The sequence below is a fragment of the Salvelinus alpinus genome, chromosome 29 (assembly GCF_045679555.1).
Source record: "Salvelinus alpinus chromosome 29, SLU_Salpinus.1, whole genome shotgun sequence".
In the NCBI taxonomy this organism is placed as follows: domain Eukaryota; kingdom Metazoa; phylum Chordata; class Actinopteri; order Salmoniformes; family Salmonidae; genus Salvelinus; species Salvelinus alpinus.
Window position 1 is genome coordinate 20,874,689 of NC_092114.1, and position 23,135 is coordinate 20,897,823.

The 23,135-nt window shown below is 44.2% G+C and overlaps 1 protein-coding gene across 4 annotated transcripts in view; it reads right to left on the reverse strand.

The window, feature by feature from the left end:
* Positions 1–23,135, reverse strand: part of LOC139559285 (cytoplasmic dynein 1 intermediate chain 1-like) — a 148,381-nt gene that overhangs the window by 34,183 nt on the left and 91,063 nt on the right. For all 4 annotated transcript variants that reach the window (XM_071375146.1, XM_071375143.1, XM_071375145.1 and 1 more), the window contains 3 exons: positions 17,299–17,464; positions 16,810–16,909; positions 16,168–16,293 (listed from right to left, as the gene is read on the reverse strand). In XM_071375146.1, the coding sequence (XP_071231247.1) occupies positions 16,168–16,293; positions 16,810–16,909; positions 17,299–17,464 (392 nt within the window). The remainder of the gene's footprint in view (positions 1–16,167; positions 16,294–16,809; positions 16,910–17,298; positions 17,465–23,135) is intronic.

Sequence of the window (23,135 nt, forward strand, 5' to 3'; positions counted from 1 at the left end):
CCTAGAACTGACCCTGTATATAGCTACTGATCCTAGAACTGACCCTGTATATAGCTACTGACCCTAGAACTGATCCTGTATATAGCTACTGATCCTGGAACTGTTCCTGTATATAGCTACTGACCCTAGAACTGACCCTGTATATAGCTACTGATCCTGGAACTGTTCCTGTATATAGCTACTGACCCTAGAACTGACCCTGTATATAGCTACTGACCCGAGAACTGACCCTGTATATAGCTACTGATCCTGGAACTGTTCCTGTATATAGCTACGGATCCTAGAACTGACCCTGTATATAGCTACTGATCCTAGAACTGACCCTGTATATAGCTACTGACCCTAGAACTGTTCCTGTATATAGCTACTGACCCTAGAACTGACCCTGTATATAGCTACTGATCCTGGAACTGTTCCTGTATATAGCTACTGACCCTAGAACTGACCCTGTATATAGCTACTGATCCTGGAACTGTTCCTGTATATAGCTACTGACCCTAGAACTGTTCCTGTATATAGCTACTGACCCTAGAACTGTTCCTGTATATAGCTACTGACCCTAGAACTGATCCTGTATATAGCTACTGATCCTGGAACTGTTCCTGTGTATAGCTACTGATCCTGGAACTGTTCCTGTATATAGCTACTGACCCTAGAACTGATCCTGTATATAGCTACTGATCCTAGAACTGTTCCTGTATATAGCTACTGACCCTAGAACTGATCCTGTATATAGCTACTGATCCTGGAACTGTTCCTGTATATAGCTACTGACCCTAGAACTGATCCTGTATATAGCTACTGATCCTGGAACTGTTCCTGTATATAGCTACTGACCCTAGAACTGACCCTGTATATAGCTACTGATCCTGGAACTGTTCCTGTATATAGCTACTGACCCTAGAACTGATCCTGTATATAGCTACTGATCCTGGAACTGACCCTGTATATAGCTACTGACCCTAGAACTGACCCTGTATATAGCTACTGATCCTGGAACTGTTCCTGTATATAGCTACTGACCCTAGAACTGACCCTGTATATAGCTACTGATCCTAGAACTGACCATGTATATAGCTACTGACCCTGGAACTGACCCTGTATATAGCTACTGATCCTGGAACTGTTCCTGTATATAGCTACTGACCCTAGAACTGACCCTGTATATAGCTACTGATCCTAGAACTGACCCTGTATATAGCTACTGATCCTGGAACTGTCCCTGTATATAGCTACTGAACCTGGAACTGACCCTGTATATAGCTACTGATCCTGGAACTGTTCCTGTATATAGCTACTGATCCTGGAACTGTTCCTGTATATAGCTACTGATCCTGGAACTGTTCCTGTATACAGCTACTGACCCTAGAACTGACCCTGTATATAGCTACTGATCCTGGAACTGTTCCTGTATATAGCTACTCATCCTGGAACTGACCCTGTATATAGCTACTGATCCTGGAACTGTTCCTGTATATAGCTACTGACCCTAGAACTGACCCTGTATATAGCTACTGATCCTGGAACTGTTCCTGTATATAGCTACTCATCCTGGAACTGTTCCTGTATATATATCTTACTCACTTTCTCGTGTTCTTCTTATTACTATTTCTTGTGTGTTTTTGTTCTACTTGACTTTTGAATGTATTTTTTATAGTACTACTGCATTGTTGGGAAAGAGCAAGCGAGAAAGGCATTTTCAATGTACAGTACTAGTGCTTGTGAGAGTAAAAACTGTAAACTTGAAACCTAAGTTGCATACTGTATATAAGTGTCTTCATTTGGTCAAACTTTCTCTCTGGAAAGGGATGTAAGTTATACGATAGATTGATATAAAGAGACTTAAGAGAAATGAATTTTTTTCCTGCAAATTATTCCCACATGACTTTGAAGAATCATGGTGAAATAGGAGAAACCTGACTAAGACAAGCACGTTAATTTCTCCTAGAATGAGGTTGAGGTATACTACCAGGACTCTTCAAACATCCATCTCTCTGAGTAATAACCATGATAAATGCTAACTTTAATCTTCTATCTCATTACCAGAAGTCATCAATTATTCCGTTCTATAAACGTCTGGAAGATCCCCTGCTCGCAATATGACATGATGTAACGTTACTCTCCTTGCCAGAGTTATCATTACTAATAAATCACTAAGCTTAATAGTAAGGACAGAAAAAAAGGATAAAAAAAAGACTGGATATTCACTCCATCTGTTCCGCAGACTTCTGACCCTATCAGGCGCTTCATCTAAAGTGGAGAAATCCTTTAACTAAACTAAGAATTCCCAGTCTTTTAAAGTTTAAACCGCACCTTATTTCCCCACTATCCTTGTGTGTAGGCCTACTGAATCAGCTACTGATATTAGCTCTGTTTATAACCCTATAGTGCAGTTTGCGACGTCTGCCAGAAATGAACTGGGCGCTACATAAAAGCCTTATTCAGTTGTCATATATCAACACGTACGGTCGTGAATTACACTGACAGACTGTATATCGTCAGCTACTGAAGATTACTTCAATTTGTCCCCATAAAACTATTTATGACTTCTTCCCGTAAGGACTTGGTTGATAGATTAAAGTATTTCCCCATTCAGATGTCATGTTATGTTATTAACAGATAAGTTAATATGAGGCAGAGGTTGCGTCCCCCAAATGGCACCATATTCCCTACATAGTGCACTACTTTTGACCAGAGCTCTACGGGCCATGGTCAAAAGTAGTGCACGATATAGGGAATAGTGTAACGCTCGTCCTCCTCCTCGTCTGAAGAGGAGCATGGATCGGACCAAAACGCAGCGGTTTGAATACATACTTGTTTTATTAAAGAAAGACGAACACGAAAAAACACTTGATAAACTACAAAACAATAAACGACGTTAACAGACCTGAACTTGTGAACATATAACATGAACGCACGAACAGGAAGGAACACACGAATGAACTGAACGAAACGAACGAAAACAGTCCCATGTGGCACAAACACTGACACAGGAACAATCACCCACAAACAAACAGTGAGAACAGCCTACCTTAATATGGTTCTCAATCAGAGGAAACGTAAAACACCTGCCCCCAATTAGCCTGATATGAGAACCATATCAGGCTAATTGAAAATGAACCCAACATAGAAACACATAACATAGAATGCCCACCCAGCTCACGTCCTGACCAACTAAACAAAGACAAAACAAAGGAAATAAGGTCAGGAACGTGACAGTAACTACCCGTCCAGTGGCGCCCTCTAGGATGGTCTTCAGTCCGGGACTCGCTGAAAGGGTCGCCGCTCCAGAGGCGCCACCAAAGCGGGTAGTTACTGTCACGTTCCTGACTTTATTTCCTTTGTTTTGTCTTTGTTTAGTTGGTCAGGACGTGAGCTGGGTGGGCATTCTATGTTATGTGAGTCTATGTTTGACGTTAGTAGCTTGTGTCTGCACTTTCGTTTGTAGCTTCACGGTCGTTTGTTTAGTGTATTAGTGTTCGTGTTCGTTTTCATCTTCATTTATTAAAGAGGATGTATTCATATCACGCTGCTCCTTGGTCCACTCTTTCACCTCAAGACGATCGTGACAAATAGGTTGCCACTTTGGATTCAGCCAATGATATTAGAGGCTGATTCAATATTTGTTTACCCAACTACTGCCTGTGACACACATCTAACTGGAAGCATCCGTCTGTCAGTGGAATCCACCTGTTACTACCCAAATCAAAATGTAAAAACATTTGACTATCGGAAAGTAGTTACTGTATGTTTACATGCAACTGAATAAATACTGAAATGTGGGTTCGGTTAGTTTGTGTCACGCCCTGACCGTAGAGATCTTTTTATGTCTCTATTTTGGTTTGGTCAGGGTGTGATTTGGGTGGGCATTCCATGTTCATTTTCTATGTTTTGTATTTCTTTGTTGTTTGGCCGGGTGTGGTTCTCAATCAGAGGCAGCTGTCTATCGTTGTCTCTGATTGAGAACCATACTTAGGTAGCTTTTTCCCACATGGTTTTTGTGGGTAGTTGTTTTCTGTTTTGTGTCTGCACCAGACAGAACTGTTTCGTGTTGTTCTATTTTTGTTATTTTGTCTCAGTGTTCAGTTTTAATAAAAAAAGCATGAACACTTACCACGCTGCGCTTTGGTCCACACCTTCTTCAACAGACGATCGTTACAGTTTGAGCCCTAAGATCTAATTCCAATGAGCACCTTTGAAACAAAGTGGATATTCAAGTAAATATAGGCCTTTGCAGCACCTGCATAAAGCTTCCTATATCAAAACCATCCCGCACACTTCTCTGTGTAAAGTCTGTATTATGAACATATCTCAATAATATACTTTTTCTTTACCAACTCCGACATTAATTTCCAAAGTTAAGAAGCTCTGAGACCTTTCCTCCTCTTTCTCAAGGTATGTTCAGGTCCTGTAAAGTCATCTATCGGTGGCCCATAACCAAACAGATGTTAAGACTGACAGCTTCACTGAAAAACACCAGTGAAAGTCATTTTTCTGCAACGAAACTTAATTGAAACGCGATGGTATAACTCAAGTCGAGCGCCCATCACCTACAGAGCAAAAGCACAGGGGTTTTCCTTCCCCAAAGCAATGTTTTAAAATCATCTCAAGAAGTGAAATGCTTGTGACAGAGCCTGTTATATTAATAGGAAGGGTTCTATACAGAATAATACTCAGGCTAACCCATGATAAGATATGGCACGAAGAGAGGGATTATGGAAGAGAGGAACGAACACTCCCTCCTTGGTTGCCTCCCTCTTTCTCGGGTAAAAAATGCTCCTGGAGTTTGGGTTGGGAAGGGAGGGAGGAAGAGGAGAGGGGGTCGATGACTTAGTAACAAGACAGTATATTCTCCTCTCCTCCTCTCGCTGCACCACCACAGTCATCTGGTTTTCAGCAGGGCTTATGAGGACCAGATGGACTGAACCCTCTTCCCTTGGCATCCCTCGCTCTCTCTTTTTTACGACACCCCACAGATTTTGTCACTCTGTGGTCTCTGGCACAGCCGGTGGAATAGCATATCTCTGTTTCATCAGATAAAGAAAATGAGGCTTTGTGAATACAAGCAGCCTTTCTCTCCTTCTCTCGGCCCCTCTCTTTCTTTCCTTTCCATCTCTCTCTTTCATCCTCTTCTTCTTCTCTCTTTTCAGTGAGAGTGACCTTAATCATATTGACATAGGAGAAGTACCCTAAATTGATACTAACATATAAAAAATATATTATTATTAAAGTGAGAATTCCTATTGAATTGATAAAGTATGATTAGAAAAAAACGGCTTTGACACAATGATAGACTGCTAAGTTTTAAAATGTTCATCTACCTAGCGTTGTCATATTCCTCTACCCATCAGAATCTGAACAGCAAAGAATTCAGGGAACAATACCACTGCACCATAATGGAGGTAGAATCTCTAGCTAGCTGTTGAAAGAATGTGTTATTATACAAGTCTATTATAAAACCTCCACAGACACAGGGTCTTTGACCTTCCTCTCACAAAGCTAACAGTGGCTTTTATAGGATTTCTCCAGTAAGCTTTATGAGCAAATGCAACTTCATCCGCCACTATAATTTGGAGTGGGAATCTCTCCAGAAACCCTATGAATACCTCTTCTCTCCCCCCTCTCTCTTTCTCTTTCCCCCCTCTCTCTCCTCCCTCTTTCTCTTTCTGTTCCCCCCTCTCTCTCCCCCTCTCTCCTCTCTCTTTCCCCCTCTCTCCTCCCTCTTTCTCTCTCTCTTCCCCCCTCTCCCTCCCTCTTTCTCTCTCTCTTTACCCCCTCTCTCTCCTCCCTCCCTCTTTCTCTCTCTCTTTCCCTCTCCTTCCCCTCTCTCACTCTCCCCCCCACCCCTCTCTCTCTCTCCCCCGCTCCCTCCCCTCTCTCATTCTCCCCCCCTCTCTTCCCCACCCCTCTCTCTCTCTCCCCACTCCCCCCTTCTTTCCCTCTAAACCAGGCCTGCTTTCCCAACCCTCTGGCACGGGGATCAGGTCACAGCGAGCCATGGTGTGTAAAAGAAACCGAGAGATATTAATAAAAATATGGCTGAGTGGGATGGGAGCTGACAGTGTCAGCGGGGGTACGGGCGGTTGAGGGGTGCGGGTGAGGTTTTTGGGGCGTGCCATTGATGTGGCGTGACCCAGCCCACTTGAGAGGGTCATGTGATGTTACTGGAGCACACAGGGTTTGGGCCAATGACGGGTCCACCGGCAGGGCTGTGAGAAGAGGACAGAATGCCTACCTCCCCAGTATCATTCACATCAACCCCCTCACAATGTAGCCCCAGTGTCCCCCCAAACCTCACTAATAACCCCTCCTCCCCCATATAATTCAATCTTAGTCCCCCCCCATCTACAAACCAACACACAACCCACTGGGCACCAAAGTATGTGAGCAGAGTTGAGCGGTCAGAAATCCCGTCATCTGCAGCTCCAAATTCCGTTAATTAAAATCACAATTTAACCAACACCCATCTATTTTTGTGACTACCTGGACCTACCATTAGGTTTCAAAGTATTGAAGCCAAACCATATGATCTGAATGAAAAATACTTGAATAAACATGAAAAGGTGAATGTAAGAAGCGCTCATCATTTCAAATAGTCTACATGTCATATTAAACAGAATATAAACACTCTAATAGGTCAGGAGCCAGACAGGGAGCCTAAGAATCAATGAAAATTAATTATTTAAGCTAAATTATTTCAATTATTTTAAGGCTATAGCCTACAAAGAAATACTTTGTGAATCATTTGCAAGTGCGACACACTAGGCTGGCAGTGTAACGGTCGTCTTTAGGTGAGAGATTGGACCAAGGCGCAGCGGGTGATGAATACATAATGATTTATTTAAACAAAGACGAAACACGAAGAACACTTGAGAAATTACAAAATAATAAACGAAGTCAACAGACCTGAACAAACGAACTTACAATATACGAAGAACGCACGAACAGGAACAGACTACATACACGAACGAAAACGAAACAGTCCCGTGTGGTAACACATACAGACACGAGATACAATCACCCACAAACAAACAGTGAGAACATCCTACCTTAATATGGTTCTCAATCAGAGGAAATGTCAAACACCTGCCTCTAATTGAGAACCATATCAGGCAACCCATTTAAACAAACATAGAAACACATAACATAGAATGCCCACCCCAACTCACGCCCTGACCAACTAAACACATACAAAAATAAGAGAAAACAGGTCAGGAACGTGACAGGCAGGGATATTAAGTGCTCAGCATTTAAACAACATTTCGTTATATTCAATCATTATATAATCCACAATTTGCACATAGGCTGTGACGTACATAGAATTAAATACAAATTAAACGAAAAATGGTTTATTAGGCTCATGTAACAGTTTTAACTTTAGTCCGTCCCCTCGCCCCGACCCGGGCGCGAACCAGGGACCTTCTGCACACATCAACAACAGTCACCCACGAAGCATCGTTACCCATCGCTCCACAAAAGCCGCGACCCTTCCAGAGCAAGGGGAACCACTACTTCAAGGTCTCAAAGCGAGTGACGTAACCGATTGAAACGCTATTAGCGCGCACCACCGCTAACTAGCTAGCCATTTCACATCCGTTACACTCAGTCTACAGTGCCTTGGAAATCATTTTTAGAAACATGAATTTGGTCAGAGTCTGTGGCTTCAGGTTGATGCAATGGTGCCTGGAAAGCAGGCCAGAAGTGGAGAATACCCTCTCAGCGCTTGCGGAGCCAATGGGGATGCTAAATACCCTTCGGGCCACTCTTGCCAGGCTGGGTAGCGATGCATATAAAAAAAATGTAGGTAGGCCTAAAAGATTTGAGGTAAAATAACCCTATCAAAATGGAAAGCTCCTTGAAAGAGGTAATATGCCAGGCCTATTGGGCCAAAATCAATGACGGCCTATTGTATAAATAATAGAATGAAAATGAACAAAATCTGATTTGACACACTTAGCTAGTTCCCCACCTCGTTCCTTTCTGTTAGCATGTGCACGTACTAAGTACACCGTCATGCTTTCAGGATACGTCTCTTTTCAGATTTTTTAGTTGTGGACAATACATCACAGCACTCCCTCTCTTGGTTTTGGTCCTCATCTTTGTAAGTCACCTTGATTTTGCACCTGTGTGTTTTATCACTTTCTTTATGAAAAGATTTGGTGAACTCCATGACAGTAGCTAAAGCAAAGGGCTCTAGCAGCACACAAGTAGCCTACAGATGTATATGAGGACGGGGCGCGCCCTGAGCTGAGGAAGTGAGTGCTACTGGAGTGGTATTGGAGGGGGCGAGAAGGCAGCCTTTAGGAAACTCGCTCCACGTTCCAGTCAAATTGGGCACGCTCCACTCCTCGCTCCGCTCCAGCTCCGCTCCACTTACATACTCTGCTGGGCACACACTGGTTGAAAGTAATGGCAATATCCAAAGGTAGAAGTTTATTATTAATACAATGAATTTGGCATCGTATTCATAGCGCTAACGGTAACTACTTCTAAACTTCCAAAAATCCAATCCACCATGGACAAATTATAATGACCATTTCAACGTCTAGTTTTTCATGTGAATTTAATGTGAAATCAACCCAAAAAATTCACCATGCCCTTAGATTTAGGTTAAAAGTTGAAATTCCATTCAGTTGATGACTTTTTGCAAATCCATTCAGTTTTCCACATCGATTCAACATAATCACATTATTCTTTTATTTTTGTAATTGCATGGAAACAATGTTTATTCATCCAGATTTTGCCCAGTGGGGATGGTGTCCTTTGGGAAAATCAGATGTCAATGTAGCCTACATAAACCCAACCTCACATACTGTACAGACTGTGAAAGAAAAGTTTGAGGAGTTCCTTTCAACTCTTGAATGTTATTTAGGTAGTCTACACAAATGAATATGGAAGCTGATAGATGTCTAAATGTGTTGACATAATAGCTCAGCTGAATCAAACACAGCTTGTTTTAAAAAAGCTAAACATAAAGTAGAGGTACTGTAGGCATCTGAATGGTAGACTCCTTCTCAATGAATTGCATTACCCCTCGTATAGCAGTAGGAGTCACTGTTCAGGCAGAAATTGTTGGACTGTGGCTTGACATTTTATTTCAATATACCTCCATATTTAGGTTGATGGCATAATGTTGAAACAATGACGATGATTCAAACACGCCATTTCACTCTCTGAAATATGAAATTCAACATCATTTCAACCACCCCAATATACAGTGCATTCGGAAAGTATTCAGACCCCTTGACTTTTTTCACATTTTGTTACAGCCTTATTCTAAAATTGATTAAATAATTTTTTTCTTGATCAATCTACACACAATACCCCATAAAAACATGTTTTTAGAAATGTTGCCCAAGGAGAGCCCTGGCAGAGCCCTAACAGAGCCCTGGCAGAGCCCTAACAGAGCCATAACAGAGCCCTGGCAGAGCCCTAGCAGAGCCCTAACAGAGCCCTGGCAGAGCCCTAACAGAGCCCTGGCAGAGCCCTAGCAGAGCCCTAGCAGAGCCCTAACAGAGCCCTAACAGAGCCATAACAGAGCCCTGGCAGAGCCCTAGCAGAGCCCTAGCAGAGCCATAACAGAGCGCTAACAGAGCCCTAGCAGAGCCCTGGCAGAGCCCTAGTAGAGCCTTGGCAGAGCCCTAACAGAGCCCTAGCAGAGCCATAACAGAGCCCTGGCAGAGCCCTAGCAGAGCCATGACAGAGCCCTGGCAGAGCCTTAGCAGAGCCCTAATAGAGCCCTGGCAGAGCCCTGGCAGAGCCCTAGTAGAGCCATAACAGAGCCCTGGCAGAGCCCTAGCAGAGCCCTAGCAGAGCCCTAATAGAGCCATAGCAGAGCCCTAGCAGAGCCATAACAGAGCCCTGGCATGGCCCTAGCAGAGCACTAATAGAGCCCTAGCAGAGCCGTGGCAGAGCCCTAGCAGAGCCCTGGTAGAACCCTAGCAGAGCCATAACAGAGCCCTGGCAGAGCCCTAGCAGAGCCCTAGCAGAGCCCTGGCAGAGCCCTAGCAGAGCCCTAATAGAGCCCTAGCAGAGCCATAACAGAGCCCTGGCAGAGCCCTAGCAGAGCCCTAGCAAAGCCCTAATAGAGCCCTAGCAGAGCCCTGGCAGAGCCCTAGCAGAGCCCTAATAGAGCCCTAGCAGAGCCATAACAGAGCCCTGGCAGAGCCCTAGCAGAGCCCTAGCAAAGCCCTGGTAGAACCCTAGCAGAGCCATAACAGAGGCCGACAGAGGATGAGTGTATGCAGAGGCGGTCGCATGCGTTCCGTCTACCTTAGGAAAAGGAGAAGAGAGAGAGAAAAGAAAGGGGGCCTGTGGTTTTGGGGGTTAAACGGCTGAACATGCTCGCACATTAAGATCTATCTGATCCACGGATAACTAGAAAGGAGCACCTCTGTTTGTAATAGATCCCGGAGAGAAAAACAATATCTCTTCTCCCCTGATCACTCCTGCCTCCTTTCATCCCTCTCCAGCTAGAAAAGTGAGGGATGCCCATGCCAAGCGATTGGAGATTGACTCCTTTTCGCTCTGTCTTTTATTTATTTATTTCTCTCATGAAAGGGCATGGCACAGCCCCAGGCCACACTCATATTGACTGACACAAGAACGCCTGGGAGGTGCCTGGGAGGTGCCATTTAGGTTTTCATTTCTGTCCCCCCCCCTCCCCCCGCTATCATTTCATCCACCACACATCTTCCCAGCAGCGCCACTCAGTCACCCAAATAGACCCCTCTCATGGGAGAAGCGGTGTGTGGTGTGTGGTGTGTGTGTGTGTGTGCGTGCCTTTGTGCATGTGAGTGTATGTGAGTGTATGTGTGGTGCGTGCGTGCGTGCGTGCGTGTGAGTGTGTGTCAAAGAATAACTGTATCATCAGTTCTTATCTATATGACATTCAGGGTGAGGAACCAACTGTTAAGTTGTAAAATGTTGAACTGTGATGACATTAACTTTATGTATGGTTGGACAGTTCTATGCTTGTTGTCAACTTCTCACACAGCTTCCAATGCCAAATGTCTCCTGTTTTATCACAGTGACAATATACACACATTACTACGTTATAGAAACCCAGCTTCCAGACTACAATATGGACATCATTATGTTATAGAAACCCAGCTTCCAGACTACAATATGGACATCATTATATTATAGAAACCCAGCTTCCAGACTACAATATAGACATCATTATATTATAGAAACCCAGCTTCCAGACTACAATATGGACATCATTATGTTATAGAAACCCAGCTTCCAGACTACAATATGGACATCATTATATTATAGAAACCCAGCTTCCAGACTACAATATGGACATCATTATATTATAGAAACCCAGCTTCCAGACTACAATATGGACATCATTATGTTATAGAAACCCAGCTTCCAGACTACAATATGGACATCATTATATTATAGAAACCCAGCTTCCAGACTACAATATGGACATCATTATATTATAGAAACCCAGCTTCCAGACTACAATATGGACATCATTATGTTATAGAAACCCAGCTTCCAGACTACAATATGGACATCATTATATTATAGAAACCCAGCTTCCAGACTACAATATGGACATCATTATGTTATAGAAACCCAGCTTCCAGACTACAATATGGACATCATTATATTATAGAAACCCAGCTTCCAGACTACAATATGGACATCATTATATTATAGAAACCCAGCTTCCAGACTACAATATGGACATCATTATATTATAGAAACCCAGCTTCCAGACTACAATATGGACATCATTATATTATAGAAACCCAGCTTCCAGACTACAATATGGACATCATTATGTTATAGAAACCCAGCTTCCAGACTACAATATGGACATCATTATGTTATAGAAACCCAGCTTCCAGACTACAATATGGACATCATTATATTATAGAAACCCAGCTTCCAGACTACAATATGGACATCATTATATTATAGAAACCCAGCTTCCAGACTACAATATGGACATCATTATATTATAGAAACCCAGCTTCCAGACTACAATATGGACATCATTATATTATAGAAACCCAGCTTCCAGACTACAATATAGACATCATTATGTTATAGAAACCCAGCTTCCAGACTACAATATGGACATCATTATGTTATAGAAACCCAGCTTCCAGACTACAATATGGACATCATTATATTATAGAAACCCAGCTTCCAGACTACAATATGGACATCATTATGTTATAGAAACCCAGCTTCCAGACTACAATATGGACATCATTATGTTATAGAAACCCAGCTTCCAGACTACAATATGGACATCATTATGTTATAGAAACCCAGCTTCCAGACTACAATATGGACATCATTATGTTATAGAAACCCAGCTTCCAGACTACAATATGGACATCATTATGTTATAGAAACCCAGCTTCCAGACTACAATATGGACATCATTATATTATAGAAACCCAGCTTCCAGACTACAATATGGACATCATTATATTATAGAAACCCAGCTTCCAGACTACAATATGGACATCATTATATTATAGAAACCCAGCTTCCAGACTACAATATGGACATCATTATGTTATAGAAACCCAGCTTCCAGACTACAATATGGACATCATTATATTATAGAAACCCAGCTTCCAGACTACAATATGGACATCATTATATTATAGAAACCCAGCTTCCAGACTACAATATGGACATCATTATATTATAGAAACCCAGCTTCCAGACTACAATATGGACATCATTATATTATAGAAACCCAGCTTCCAGACTACAATATGGACATCATTATATTATAGAAACCCAGCTTCCAGACTACAATATGGACATCATTATATTATAGAAACCCAGCTTCCAGACTACAATATGGACATCATTATATTATAGAAACCCAGCTTCCAGACTACAATATGGACATCATTATATTATAGAAACCCAGCTTCCAGACTACAATATGGACATCATTATATTATAGAAACCCAGCTTCCAGACTACAATATGGACATCATTATATTATAGAAACCCAGCTTCCAGACTACAATATGGACATCATTATATTATAGAAACCCAGCTTCCAGACTACAATATGGACATCATTATATTATAGAAACCCAGCTTCCAGACTACAATATGGACATCATTATATTATAGAAACCCAGCTTCCAGACTACAATATGGACATCATTATATTATAGAAACCCAGCTTCCAGACTACAATATGGACATCATTATATTATAGAAACCCAGCTTCCAGACTACAATATGGACATCATTATATTATAGAAACCCAGCTTCCAGACTACAATATGGACATCATTATATTATAGAAACCCAGCTTCCAGACTACAATATGGACAGAAATCACTTGTAAAGACAAACTGACTCCAGTAATCCTTGTAGCTGTAACACTGTAATATCTACACCAGACTACATGCTGTAACACTGTAATATCTACACCAGACTACATGCTGTAACACTGTAATATCTACACCAGACTACATGCTGTAACACTGTAATATCTACACCAGACTACATGCTGTAACACTGTAATATCTACACCAGACTACATGCTGTAACACTGTAATATCTACACCAGACTACATGCTATAACACTGTAATATCTACACCAGACTACATGCTATAACACTGTAATATCTACACCAGACTACATGCTGTAACACTGGAATATCTACACCAGACTACATGCTGTAACACTGTAATATCTACACCAGACTACATGCTGTAACACTGTAATATCTACACCAGACTACATGCTGTAACACTGTAATATCTACACCAGACTACATGCTGTAACACTGTAATATCTACACCAGACTACATGCTGTAACACTGTAATATCTACACCAGACTACATGCAATAATACTGTAATATCTACACCAGACTACATGCTGTAACACTGTAATATCTACACCAGACTACATGCTGTAACACTGTAATATCTACACCAGACTACGTGCTGTAACATTGTAATATCTACACCAGACTACATGCTATAACACTGTAATATCTACACCAGACTACATGCTGTAACACTGTAATATCTACAACAGACTACATGCTGTAACACTGTAATATCTACACCAGACTACATGCTGTAACACTGGAATATTTACACCAGACTACATGCTGTAACACTGTAATATCTACACCAGACTACATGCTGTAACACTGTAATATCTACACCAGACTACATGCTATAACACTGTAATATCTACACCAGACTACATGCTGTAACACTGGAATATCTACACCAGACTACATGCTGTAACACTGTAATATCTACACCAGACTACATGCTGTAACACTGTAATATCTACACCAGACTACATGCTGTAACACTGTAATATCTACACCAGACTACATGCTATAACACTGTAATATCTACACCAGACTACATGCTGTAACACTGTAATATCTACACCAGACTACATGCACTTCAGAACATACATGAATAATAGTAGCCAAATAAAGCTGGGGGATAATGGTGTTTAAAATCTATTATTGCATCTATTATCTATTCAAATCTATTAAGGCCTCTACTAAATTGCATATATTGGTCTGCAGTGTGGGAGTGGGTGGCTGTGCATGTGTGTATGGCTTTGCATGAGTGTGTGTGTGTGTGTGTGTGTGTGTGTGTGTGTGTGTGTGTGTGTGTGTGTGTGTGTGTGTGTGTGTGTGTGTGTGTGTGTGTGTGTGTGTGTGTGTGTGTGTGTGTGTGACTCTGTGTGTATGTCTATAACTCAGTGTGTGTGTGTGTGTGTGTGTGTCTATTTCAATGTACTGTTTGTATATAAGTTTATACTGTGCGTGTGTGTGTGTTTATGAGGTAGACTCTGGGCGTAGGAAACAGAGTCAAGCAGCACATGTGATTGGAGGATCCACGTGGGTGGGCTAACACATGTGAAGTAGGAAGTGGTAGGCCACATCTTTTTATTATGCAGAAGTTTCTATAACCCCCCCCCCCCCCTCTCTCTCTCTCTCGTGGAGAGTCCCTCTAAATCTACTCCCCAGCCCTCAGTTGCCTCCCAGGCTCCCCATCCCTCCCTCTCACACACGGACACACAGACACACATAACACATAGACACACACAGACACACCCGGATTTGCACGAGAATACACACACATACGCGCAAACGTACACACACGTTTGTTTTACCATCCTTGAGGGGACCAAACAATCGATTCCTATTTAAAATCCTTTTTCCGTAACCCCTAACCCCAACCCCTAACCCCAACTCCTAATCCTAACCTTAAACCTAATTGTAATCCTAAACCAAACCCCTAAACTTAAAATAGCCTTTTTCCTTGTGGGGAGAGGTGATATGTCCCCACTTGTCAGAATTTTTCTTGTTTTACTATCCTTGTGAGGACTTCTGGTTCCCACATAGATTGTAAAACCAAAAACACACACACGTCACGACCAACCAGAGGCATTTTCTGCACCAAAACCAAAGCGAGCGAGCAGGACATGTTCCGTAATATCATGTTCTGCCCAAGTAGGCCAAACCCCAGGAACCCCTGAGGAACTCACTGCTTTAATTAAATATCACTTTACTCCTCATTTTTCATCTCTGGTGTCATCATTGTTGAAGCGGTGGAGTGATGCGTTCCATAGACATTACCTACTAGTCTAAGGCAGCATCCCGAATTGCACCCTATCATTCCCTACATACTGCACTACTTTTGACCAGATCCCTATGGGCCCTGTTCAAAGTAGTGCACTATTTAATGAAAAGGGTGCCTATTGGGATGCAGTCGTAGAATATTGTATCTCTACCCACATCCACTTGTATAAGGCTGACAATTAAAACATTAATCAACTGTAGGGAAATAGCGTCACTTTTTTTGTTAAAAGCTCTGTTGAGACAGTGCCCGAAACGCAATAATAAATCAGAGAGCTGTTGTTAAATTAAAGTACTGTAATATAGACATATATATCACATAAATGCAATATCAGTATAACACATTGGGAACAGTTAAATGTTATATAGATCAAAGACTGTATTTATAAAGCATCCCAGAGAAGGAGCGCTGATCTAGGATCAGGTCCCCTCTCTCCATTGAATTATGATCTAAAAGGCTAAACTGATTGTAGATCAGCACTCTGAGATACTTTGTGAATACGGTCCAGCTGATCTGATAGAGGTGTACCTGGGACTGATTTTACCTGGCAGTGGAAGACATACTCAGGTGTGTTCTTGTTAAACTTCATGTTCCAGACCAGAGCTACACCGTCAGGCTCGTGAGGAGCATCCTCGTTGTTGTTGTAGGACGCCACCAACAGCTCTGGATACTGGGGAGGAAGAGGAGATAGGACAAGATCAAATAAAATGGAGACATCGAGGAGAGGAAGGAAGAGGAGGGGGAGGAGAGAGGACAATATCAAATAAAATGGAGAGATCGAGGAGAGGAAGGATGAGGAGGGGGAGGAAGAGGAGGGGGAAGATCAAATAAAATTGAGAGATAGAGGAGAGGAAGGAAAGAAAGAGGAAACAGGAATGAGAGGGAAAATTGAAGGATAAAAGAGGCTCAGGGGAGGAGGAAGAGGATGGAGAGGAGGAAGAGGAGGGAGAGGAGGATGAGGAGGATTGAGAGTAGTGATGACACATACACTCACAAACATGCACTCCCCCCTTCCCAAAACACACACACACACACACATACACAGTGTGGGTAAAGTTGCACCTAAATGCTGATCTTGGGTCAGTTTTGCTTTCCCCCCACTAATTGTTAAGGTTAGCATTATGGGAGGGGAAGCTGGTACTAGATCTGTACCTAAGGGGAAACTTCACCCTGGAACAGTCCTTACCTGAGGGGACCAGTCCAGACAGGTAATGACTCGATGTTTGGACCAGTGCTCGTCATAGAATAGCCTACTGAGGGCCAGACTGGAACCGCCTTGTAAGTCCCTGTGGCCAATAGAAACAGGGGTCAGAGGTCACTGGGTGATGTCATTGTATGTGAGGTCAAATGGGGGTTCTGAGAGGACGATGACATCATGAGGAGGGAATGTGTTTGAAGAACAAAGAGGTCAAGTCCTGATTGACACCAAAGGCATTACTCCATGAGGCCATTATCAGCCCATACACATGATTACACAAGCCATGTTCCTTCTACAGACATCACAACAGAGACACACACTCACTCACACACACACACACACACACACACACACACACACACACACACACACACACACACACACACACACACACACACACACACACACACACACACACACACACACACACACACACACACACACACACACAACACTATACAAATTCCAATTTCGCACCCCTCCTTGTCATCCAGGTCTCGTCCACTGTAGTCAAAGAAGATGTCTGAGTCCTGGGCCAGGGCTCTCTCCATCACTCTGATGCTGCAGTCAAAGAAACTGAGGAACTCCTCTGATTTGAGGATCTGCTGCTTCTCTTCCTCTGTCAGCTCCCTGCAGGGGTAGCCTGAAACACACACACGCACGCACGCAGGCACAGGCACGTACGAACGCAGGCACACACACACACACATGGATGCATGCGCACAAACACGCACAAGCACAAGCGCGCACACACACACACACACACACACACACACACACACACACACACACACACACCACACACACACACACACACACACACACACACACACACACACACACACACACACACACACACACACAGGGATAAGTCAAAATAGGTAAACAACAATGTGCAAGGACACACACCACCCAGACACAGCTCTCTGGGGTGGCCTGAGACACACCACCCAGACACAGCTCTCTGGGGTGGACTGAGACACACCACCCAGACACAGCTCTCTGGGGTGGACTGAGACACACCACCCAGACACAGCTCTCTGGGGTGGCCTGAGACACAAACAAACATCCACATCCACACACACATAGAAATACAAATATAGACGTCTCATTTTAAACACCCACCCATTCCCAAACTACTACCTTAACTGGCACTAAATACAGACAGTGTATACCCAAATAAACATGATTCAAACTCCACACACACTAAGACAACAGTCTGGTTGCACATTTATTCTGTCTATAAGTTTACAACACCAAATCACTGACGATCTTCCATCCAGGACAGAGTAAAGCCTCGGATACAATAAACCTCCTCATGCATCATAGCCTGCAAAGTAGTACATGACCAGCTGCAAAGCAGTACATGACCAGCTGCAAAGTGGTACATGACCAGCTGCAAAGCAGTACATGACCAGCTGTAAAGTAGTGCATGACCAGCTGCAAAGTGGTACATGACCAGCTGCAAAGCAGTACATGACCAGCTGCAAAGCAGTACATGACCAGCTGTAAAGTAGTGCATGACCAGCTGCAAAGTGGTACATGACCAGCTGCAAAGCAGTACATGACCAGCTGTAAAGTAGTGCATGACCAGCTGCAAAGTGGTACATGACCAGCTGCAAAGCAGTACATGACCAGCTGTAAAGCAGTACATGACCAGCTGTAAAGTAGTACATAACCAGCTGTAAAGTAGTACATGACCAGCTGCAAAGTAGTACATGACCAGCTGCAAAGTAGTACATGACCAGCTGTAAAGTAGTACATGACCAGCTGTAAAGTGGTACATGACCAGCTGTAAAGTAGTACATGATCAGCTGTAAAGCAGTACTTGACGTAGTACATGACCAGCTGTAAAGTAGTACATGACCAGCTGTAAAGTAGTACATGACCAGCTGTAAAGCAGTACATGACTAGCTGTAAAGCAGTACATGACCAGCTAAAAAGTAGTACATGACCAGCTGTAAAGCAGTACATGACCAGCTGTAAAGCAGTACATGACCAGCTGCAAAGTAGTACATGACCAGCTGTAAAGCAGTACATGACCAGCTGTAAAGCAGTACATGACCAGCTGTAAAGCAGTACATGACCAGCTGCAAAGTAGTACATGACCAGCTGTAAAGCAGTACATGACCAGCTGCAAAGTAGTACATGACCAGCTGTAAAGCAGTACATGACCAGCTGTAAAGTAGTACATGACCAGCTGTAAAGTAGTACATGACCAGCTGTAAAGTAGTATTTGACCAGCTGTAAAGTAGTGCATGACCAGCTGCAAAGTGGTACATGACCAGCTGCAAAGCAGTACATGACCAGCTGCAAAGCAGTATATGACCAGCTGTAAAGTAGTGCATGACCAGCTGCAAAGTGGTACATGACCAGCTGCAAAGCAGTACATGACCAGCTGTAAAGTAGTGCATGACCAGCTGCAAAGTGGTACATGACCAGCTGCAAAGCAGTACATGACCAGCTGTAAAGCAGTACATGACCAGCTGTAAAGTAGTACATAACCAGCTGTAAAGTAGTACATGACCAGCTGCAAAGTAGTACATGACCAGCTGCAAAGTAGTACATGACCAGCTGTAAAGTAGTACATGACCAGCTGTAAAGTGGTACATGACCAGCTGTAAAGTAGTACATGATCAGCTGTAAAGCAGTACTTGACGTAGTACATGACCAGCTGTAAAGTAGTACATGACCAGCTGTAAAGCAGTACATGACCAGCTGCAAAGTAGTACATGACCAGCTGTAAAGTAGTACATGACCAGCTGTAAAGTAGTACATGACCAGCTGCAAAGTAGTACATGACCAGCTGTAAAGTGGTACATGACCAGCTGTAAAGTAGTACATGATCAGCTGTAAAGCAGTACTTGACGTAGTACATGACCAGCTGTAAAGTAGTACATGACCAGCTGTAAAGCAGTACATGACCAGCTGTAAAGCAGTACTTGACGTAGTACATGACCAGCTGTAAAGTAATACATGACCAGCTGCAAAGTGGTACATGACCAGCTGTAAAGTAGTACATGATCAGCTGTAAAGCAGTACTTGACGTAGTACATGACCAGCTGTAAAGTAGTACATGACCAGCTGTAAAGCAGTACATGACCAGCTGTAAAGCAGTACATGACTAGCTGTAAAGCAGTACATGACCAGCTAAAAAGTAGTACATGACCAGCTGTAAAGCAGTACATGACCAGCTGTAAAGCAGTACATGACCAGCTGCAAAGTAGTACATGACCAGCTGTAAAGCAGTACATGACCAGCTGTAAAGCAGTACATGACCAGCTGTAAAGCAGTACATGACCAGCTGCAAAGTAGTACATGACCAGCTGTAAAGCAGTACATGACCAGCTGCAAAGTAGTACATGACCAGCTGTAAAGCAGTACATGACCAGCTGTAAAGTAGTACATGACCAGCTGTAAAGTAGTACATGACCAGCTGTAAAGTAGTATTTGACCAGCTGTAAAGTAGTACATGACCAGCTGCAAAGTAGTACATGACCAGCTGTAAAGTAGTACATGACCAGCTGTAAAGTAGTATTTGACCAGCTGTAAAGTAATTCACTTGGTAAATAAGAATAAACAAAGTCCTCCAAGGTCCTCCCCTCCTCCCCTCCTCCCCTGTAATAACGGCCGGGCCCAGCGAGATGCCGGTCCGGTTATGATGTCCCTCTGTGTGATGTCACTCTGTCTGTCCCCATGCAGTCCCCATTAGAGGGCTGACTCTTTGATCTCAGCCCACTTGATTCTCTTGGTCCTGTTTTTGACAAGTCATAAGGACAACAAAGCGCTGATCAAAGTCAGGGTAGACTGGGACCCTGTGTGTGTGTGTGTGTGCGTGTATGTGTGTGTAATAGTGTGTGTGTGTAATAGTGTGTGTGTGTGTGTGTGTGTGTGTGTAATAGTGTGTGTAATAGTGTGTGTGTAATAGTGTGTGTGTGTGTGTGTGTGTAATGACGTGTGTACATCTGTGTGTGTTTTAACAGGGCCAGCCCCTGGCCTCAACAAGGCCTCATTCTATCCTCCTTTAGTGAAGTTATTTACTCCTTGCACCAGCTTTGCCTCACAAAGAATGCCCTCTCCGCCCCCATCTACGTGCCCTCGCCATCCCTCAGCCCTGAGTCTCCTCTGTTCTTTTTGAAGTCCTCCAGAGTGGGTCAAGTGACACGTTTTTAATCAGGTCTGACCCGCAGGGCTACGGGCCGATAAGCTGGACCTCGGCCACAGAGATTGGCATCCGATACGCCAGCGGGGTCACACGTGAGTGACCGCTCACTCACGCTCCAAAGGCTTTGTTTAGTGACAGTTTGACTGGCGATGTGGGAGAAGAGAAGGCTGGTGCTGGGCTGAGGTTTTGTCCCCAATTACAAACCCTATTCCCTTTGTAGTGCGCTATTATTGACCAGGGCCCATAGGTCTTTGGTCGAAAGTAGTGCACTATATAGGGAATAGGGTGCTATTTGGGACATGACCTGTGGATGGGTGATACATCTAAGAGGTTACATTGGGATGTTATATTGTAAATGGTGAGTAATGTAATGCCTCCAATATCAACAATATTACAGGTCTGAATCACTGGCCTGCCCGCGCTCTCCCATCCTTCATGTCCTCACGCTCTCCCATCCTTCCTGTCCTCGCGCTCTCCCATCCTTCATGTCCTCGCGCTCTCCCATCCTTCCTGTTCTCGCACTCTCCCATCCTTCCTGTTCTCGCGCTCTCCCATCCTTCCTGTCCTCGCGCTCTCCCATCCTTCCTGTCCTCGCGCTCTCCCATCCTTCCTGTCCTCGCGCTCTCCCATCCTTCCTGTTCTCGCGCTCTCCCATCCTTCCTGTTCTCGCGCTCTCCCATCCTTCCTGTTCTCGCGCTCTCCCATCCTTCCTGTCCTCGCGCTCTCCCATCCTTCCTGTCCTCGCGCTCTACCATCCTTCCTGTCCTCGCGCTCTACCATCCTTCCTATCCTCGCGCTCTCCCATCCTTCCTGTCCTCGCGCTCTCCCATCCTTCTTGTCCTCACGCTCTCCCATCCTTCCTGTCCTCACGCTCTCCCATCCTTCCTGTTCTCGCGCTCTCCCATCCTTCCTGTTCTCGCGCTCTCCCATCCTTCCTGTCCTCACGCTCTCCCATCCTTCCTGTCCTCGCGCTCTCCCATCCTTCCTGTCCTCGCGCTCTACCATCCTTCCTATCCTCACGCTCTCCCATCCTTCCTGTCCTCGCGCTCTCCCATCCTTCTTGTCCTCGCGCTCTCCCATCCTTCCTGTCCTCACGCTCTCCCATCCTTCCTATCCTCACGCTCTCCCATCCTTCCTGTCCTCGCGCTCTCCCATCCTTCCTGTCCTCGCGCTCTCCCATCCTTCCTGTCCTCACGCTCTCCCATCCTTCATGTCCTCGCGCTCTCCTATCTTTCCTGTCCTCGTGCTCTCCCATCCTTCCTGTCCTCGTGCTCTCCCATCCTTCCTGTCCTCGCGCTCTCCCATCCTTCCTGTCCTCACGCTCTTCCATCCTTCCTGTCCTCGCGCTCTCCCATCCTTCCTGTCCTCGCACTCTCCCATCCTTCCTGTCCTCGCGCTCTCCCATCCTTCCTGTCCTCGCACTCTACCATCCTTCCTGTCCTCGCGTTCTTCCATCCTTCCTGTCCTCGCGCTCTCCCATCCTTCCTGTCCTTGGGCTTGTGCGGTGGGGGAGATCTTGGTGGGCTACACTCGGCCTTGTCTCAGGGTAGTACATTAGTGGTCTTTGATATCCTTTAGTGGTGTGGGGGCTGTGCTTTGGCAAAGTGGGTGGGGTTATATCCTGCCTGGTTGGCCCTCTCCGGGAGTAACTTTGGACAGGGCCAGTGTCCCCCCGACTCCCACTGTCTCAGTCTCCAGTGTCTATGTGCCAGGGGGCTAGGGTCAGTCTGTCCTATCTGGAGTATTTCTCCTGTCTTATCTAGTGTCCTGTGTGATCTTCAGTATGCTCCCTCTAATTCTCCCATCTCTCTCTCTCTCTCGTTGACTCTGCTGGTCATCTATGAAAGTTTGAACGTCTTCAATAATCTCCACCCGGCACAGCCAGAAGAGGACTGGCCACCCCTCAGAGCCTGGTTCCTCTCTAGGTTTCTTCCTAGGTTCCTGCCTTTCCAGGGAGTTTTTCCTAGCCACCGTGCTTCTACATCTGCATTACTTGCTGTTTGGGGTTTTAGGCTGGGTTTCTGTATAAGCACTTTGTGACATGGGCTGATGTAAAAAGGGCTTTATAAATACATTTGATGAATTTATTCATCGCTTTAACTTGTTTTTAATTGAAATATGTTATGTTTCTGTTATACTGTTTCCCAAA